At 38.9% G+C, this 6,000-nt stretch overlaps 1 protein-coding gene across 2 annotated transcripts in view; it reads left to right on the plus strand.

Annotated features, from left to right (window-relative positions):
• Positions 1-5,796, plus strand: part of LOC146731622 (uncharacterized) — a 30,142-nt gene extending 24,346 nt beyond the window's left edge. For both annotated transcript variants that reach the window (XM_085492851.1, XM_085492850.1), the window contains 3 exons: positions 1,311-1,915; positions 2,194-2,295; positions 2,699-5,796. In XM_085492851.1, coding sequence (XP_085348977.1) covers positions 1,311-1,915; positions 2,194-2,295; positions 2,699-3,997 — 2,006 coding nt within the window. In that variant the 3' untranslated portion in view covers positions 3,998-5,796. The remainder of the gene's footprint in view (positions 1-1,310; positions 1,916-2,193; positions 2,296-2,698) is intronic.
• The last annotated feature ends 204 nt before the right edge of the window (positions 5,797-6,000 follow it).

Below are 6,000 nucleotides of genomic sequence, written 5' to 3' on the forward strand. Positions count from 1 at the left end.
TTTCCACTTGAAAAGACCGCACACCAAAGGGGCTAATAAATCCTCCAGACTGGGACTTGTCATTGGTTCTACCAGTGTTACGACACCCCCCTTTGAGCTATGTATTGGCAGACATGAAGTATGTCAGTATGTCTTTTGGCTCTTGCGTCAGGTAGGCAGTGATAGATGTGCCTCCTTCATGAACTCACAAGTTATTTTGAAGACTTGGATGGGCTTTCTTGGTCTGAGCCAATCTTCATCCCACACCTCACTAACTTAGTGGGCATGGAAGACCATCAGGAACGGATTCTATGTTCTGTATGAGCTCTGAGCTGGTTCTTTGATCGCACCAGGGTGTCTGGGGCAGCGAGAAGTGCATGTTTGTCATTTATGGGCAGGGCAAGAAATGCCACGCTGCCTCAAATATCACCATTTCACGTTGCATTGTTGACACAATCGTGGCTTTTTCAATGGCCAGTTTGGAATGTCACCATGTGCGGGCACACAAAGTGCACGAAGTAGCCAACACTTTGGCTTTGATGTCTGGTGCAGGTGCTCCAAGCAGCTTACTTTTGTCTTGACACAGCTGGCTTCGATCTGCGCTATTGAACCAATATACTGTTTTAAGGCATTGCAAATGTTTAGACCCGATTTTATTGTTCAGGCGGCTGGCTTTATTAAACCTCCCTAAATTTGGGGGTCTACTCTTGAGGCACCTGGTCGCCGAAGAGTCACCTGATTGGTTATCAGAGCTTCCCGAGTAATAAATGAAATTTTAATATTATTTCCACGGATTTTTGGACAGGTGATGTAGTAAACTATTAGGGTTGTACAATCCTGTTTTACCAGAAAATCTGTGAAAATCTTGCCCACCTCCCCATATGCGTCTGAGCGGCCAGTTGTGGCGCACCGGAGACATTTGTTAGATTAAACGGACTGGCCTTGGTTGAAGGATCGCCCTGGGGGTGGGGTGACCTCTTAGGTGTGGCTTTTTCTTAGAGAATGCTACCCTAGGGTGTTCCCGGGTATATGCTCTAATAGTTTCCGTTTTGGGCTATAATCTGTAATTAATCCTAACGAGTAATAAATTAAATTTATTATTTCCACGGATATTCTGGTAGGTATGATTAGGTAAACAAACGGGTTTGTACAACCCTAATAGTTCGGTAGGTAAGATTAAAATCCGTCTTTGTAAAGTTGATAGCCTAAGTGTTGTTTGTGTATGTTGTAGTGTATCACTAAACATGTGTTATTATGTATCCAAGAATGAACGAACCATTGTGTTTTAAGTAACTTTCATGTTTTATTAAAAATGTATTGTATCTCATCAGATATAGAGAGACTGCTGTGCCCAAAAATTGTTGATATCAAAGAAGTTGTGGTAGAACGACAAGCAAAAAGAGGACATGCAAAATCATACATGGATGTAGCTGCATATATCATGGAGGTAGGCAGAGTGCTACTAAATTCAACAAACGAGAAGTGTGTCCAACTACAAAACCAGTTAAGTGAGGAGATTGTAGCTGCGTTACAGATGAAGGAGCGTCTGACAGAACGGATGCAGTATGAGGAAAAGATGTCAAGACTGGTATCTAGTTTACAGATCGAAAATTCTAAAATCACTCAGTCATCATCTATTAAAATACAAGAGTTGAAAGCTACAATAGATGAAAAAGAAGCTGAAATCGAAGTCTTGAATGCAAAACTGTTCAAGGTTGAAGGTCAAATTGTCGACTGTATTGATAGTTGTGATACATGTAATGGTGATGATGATATTACTGCTGATGTCCATGGCGATGACTCTGTACCTAGAGGTAGCGATGCTGATGTCAATGGTAACACTGATGGCGAGGATGATGAGCATGTTCATGGTGATAGTAGCTATGTTCATAGTAACAAACTTAGTGAGAACAAGTTAAACATGCCAAGAACAGAGGTAACATTATGTATTTGTATCGTGTAACAATTAGGAGATGAACAACAATTATATATGGAATCAACATTAATCAAATCCAAGAGAAGTAGTGTTTATACGGACATTTCTGGGACAACATAATTAAACATTACACTGGTCGAGTTAACGGTAACCTTAACTAATAACGAAGTAATTTGACTCGCACATGCCTAATCTGACATTTGACCTGTTCAGATAATTTGTTCTGTAATTCATAGTATTTATCATTATATACCTTACATTCTATATTATTTCAACAGAGTGAAGCAGTTTCCAGCGTGGCTGCACATGTAAGCAGTGATGTCAAGGTGTGCAGCACAGTTGATGATATTACATCATATGCTTCAGAGGACGGAACTAAGGTGAGTTACACATTTTGTGTTTTATAAAATATTACCCGAATATGAAACATTTACCTTTAAATGACATACATGTAAATTTATTGGTGGTGATTTATAGAACATTGGTATTGGTTCAAATAATGAATCTACCACAATACACTTTCATTACAAAAAACATACAATTACATAGCAATTCTTTGCTCCACATAAATAGTGTGTGGTGATGGTTTCAAAGCTATGACATATTAACAAAATACAAAAAAAAAACAATATCCCGGGAAAGAGGCGACATACCAGAAATATCATGTAATGCAATGTATAGTTATTTGTCGAATTATTGTAGTCAAATCATGATCTCATAATTAAAACAAATATGGTGAAAACACTCTCAATATTTTACATCATTTTATTTATATTTCTGTAGAAAAACGTGTTACTTATAACAACAGAATGGCTCCCCAGACACGTAGATTCATCCATTCCCTTTGTCAATAGGCAAGTTGGAATAAAGCTGGCAGACGAAAAACACACTGTCTACTGCATGGTTTGGGATTCAACCTCTGAAGATAAAGAAGATGCAGAGAAATATGGAGTTCAGCTAATTTTACCATCAATAAACGACAAACTTAGCGAAAGTGGTAAAACTCCTTCAATTGATTGGTACATAAATCATTCGTCCTATTTCCCGGATTTGAAAAACATACAACCAATCAATGTGGTTATAGGACATTTTGGATTACAAAACGAATCCACTGCTCAGGCTGCTTGTGAAATAAAAGGTGAACTGTTTGATGACGCACGTTTAGTAACTTTTGTTCACGTTATTCCATGGGATTTGCGATCGGAGGGTTATATTAATTCTGAGCAAGCAATGGTAAACGAAATTAATCAATGTGCTGAGAAATCATATTTAGTTGTGGCTTTAGGTCCACGTGTTCATGAGTTTCTGGCCCAGCTGAAAGGATTATGGGGATCAACTACCGTGACACTTATGGAATATTTACCAGCACCTCCAGATGTCGGCAGTTATGATAGCTCAGTTGATATACGGAAGAAATCCATTACAATACTAGCAATTGTAAGAAACCCAAAAAGCATGACAAGTTTATATGCCATTGCAGTTGCGTTATGCAATATTGCCGAGAACAATAATTATGTTCACCCTACAACTACGCTTCGGGTACATTTGCATATTCCAAAAAACGCAGATGATAAAGGTACATGGAAAGACTACGAAACACAACTTCGGAAAAAACTTCGCGATTCCACTGATCAACACTTGGACATTTCAGTATTTTCATCCGTTGACATAAAAGCATTTATGGATCTGTTTTATCAATGTACACTTGTGGTCGATGGTGATGTTAGAAAGCCATTCAGTATACCAGGCCTACTCTGCCTTGCATCAGCTAAACCTGTTCTATTTACCACAAATTGCGGTCTAGCAATGTTACTTAATTCAGAATCACAAGAGTTCCATGACGCTGATCGTGTAACAGTTGATGTCGGTATCAGTGAAAGCACTGAAAGTGGAGCAAGAAAGTGGGAAGAAAAGATAAAGAAGTTGTGGCCAAACTGTAGTGATGATAAATATGGAGCTAAATTACAACGCGTTTCACATGACTTACAATGCTCACTTTTAAAATCGGCCAAAAAGGGGAAGATTTACGAATCGCAAAGACTTTTTCTCTATCATGTTAACAACATTCATTTTGACGGATAAAATTTGAATAGTTTGATGTGTATAGTGCAACATACTTCTGTTACCATAACGACATCACGTAGACGCATTTGTTTTTCACGCATTGGCAGTAATGTTTAGGGTAGACATTATAAATATAATTGTTTGAAGTGTTAGTCGACTTTATGCAAATGCTTTTTTGATAATGCTGATTTCCTGTCACTATTCTTTCGTCACACCTGAGGTTTTAGTGACAGAAGTGATTTATACAGATATAGTTGCGTCTGTAATTTATTAATGAGAGGTGTCACAAGCGTTGTGTGTGGGAATGCGGTATGAGTGCAGTATGCAATACACCGATCTAATTATGGCAGTAGTTCGCCGACGTTTGCATAGCAACGACTGATACGCGGGAACTAGAAACCGTAGTTACGAGGAACGGTACTATCCGAACCTGAGAGGAAACATACCCAAACCAAGGTCATGCTCGTCAAGGCCTGTATGTTAGCAGTGACTACTCTTGATTGGCTGGCAGGTTGCCTAGCGGAGATTTCTCTTGAAAATATACTGGACATGCTATCGTTTGAACCTTGCTTGCTGTAAGTGGGACCGGACTTTGATGATCAGTCGTCGGAAGGTGCGGTGCTGCTGATGTTGACAGCGTTGAAGAAGAATTGTCGTCGGGACGTGTGATATTGTCAACGCTGAATTGCGTGCATTGGTTGCAACGGCAGGGCTATCGACATTCGCGGATACGTCAAGTTGCATCAATTCATTGAAGGTCGGGTAAGCATGGCATTTATCGCAGTTCGAGAGTTCGGGAATTGACTCTTAAAGTATGAAACAGTTTATTGACTCTTAAAGTTGTTTTCCCTTACTTCACGGCTTGAACAGTCAGTATTTTGGCTTACACATGTGTGATAGAGTTTGTGTGAGTGTGAATTGACATGTGCCATCACTTGTTCTGATTTGCGGCCGACTAAATTTTAGTTAGGGCATTTCGTTTGTACTTGTCTGTTGACTTGTCATTTTATTAGTGTTAGGGCGATTTGTGTCCTCTAAAGTTGGATACTTTGTGGCGACCTATTTGGCGGCTTTCCGAGAAGCGTTGCCATAGTAACCTATGATAGACGAGTGAACGCATGGCAATTAATGAATGGTAAGATTGTTTGTTGTGGCATATCTCATTATTTACACGGTTGTAGGTTTTGTTTGTGTAGGTTTATTCTTGGTCGCTTTTTGATGTACTTGTGTTGTGGATGTTTTTCTATGTACTTTTACTGTACAGGGTAGAGTTTTCCATGTACATAGTATATAGTGATAGGCATTTCTCAGTTTTTGCTAGCAGTGTATTTCTTTCGCATAATTTGTGCTTTAACTAGTCTACGAATTTGTTGTTAGAATACCAGACTTGGAGTTTATAGATTGTTTCTACAAATATTGTGATGCAATGTTTATGTTGTTTTTCATTTTAATATAATACTTGTTTTCATGATTGTGTCCTGAGCTGTACAGTAGTTGACCGATTGACTTGTGCGATTGACAGTCTGTTGTAGTTTGTATAGCGAGATAACAGTGGTCAGAGCATACATACTTTTAGTTAGTTAGTTAGTAAGAGTTGATGTTGTATTTTGCCTAGAGAGATGACAACCCGTTAGTGTGGTTGGTAGTACAAATTACTGTTAGTGAGGGTTCACGCTAGTTTTTATATTAAGCCAGTTACAGTGATTGTCTACATTGAGGTCGTATAGCAACATACTTGTTAGTGATTTACTTCTATGTCATGTAATACTGGTATATGCAGATAACCATTGATGTAATTAAATTGTTTGTGAGATTGATTTATGATTATATTTGTTTTACTACATGCCTGTGGATATCACCTTTGTGAAGCGGCTGTGCTCTCTGGATATCGTAGAAACCAACAAAAATACACATACGGACACCCCTGAGTTTAAAACGGTTTTAACGAATTTCTGTTAACCCCCTCCCCTTGCCAGTTCCTTTCAGGTGGCTAGCCAGGTCTTGTGTGCGGTGCGGACGAG

Source organism: Saccoglossus kowalevskii, chromosome 18, assembly GCF_978046115.1.
Source record: "Saccoglossus kowalevskii chromosome 18, keSacKowa6.1, whole genome shotgun sequence".
Lineage (NCBI taxonomy): Eukaryota > Metazoa > Hemichordata > Enteropneusta > Harrimaniidae > Saccoglossus > Saccoglossus kowalevskii.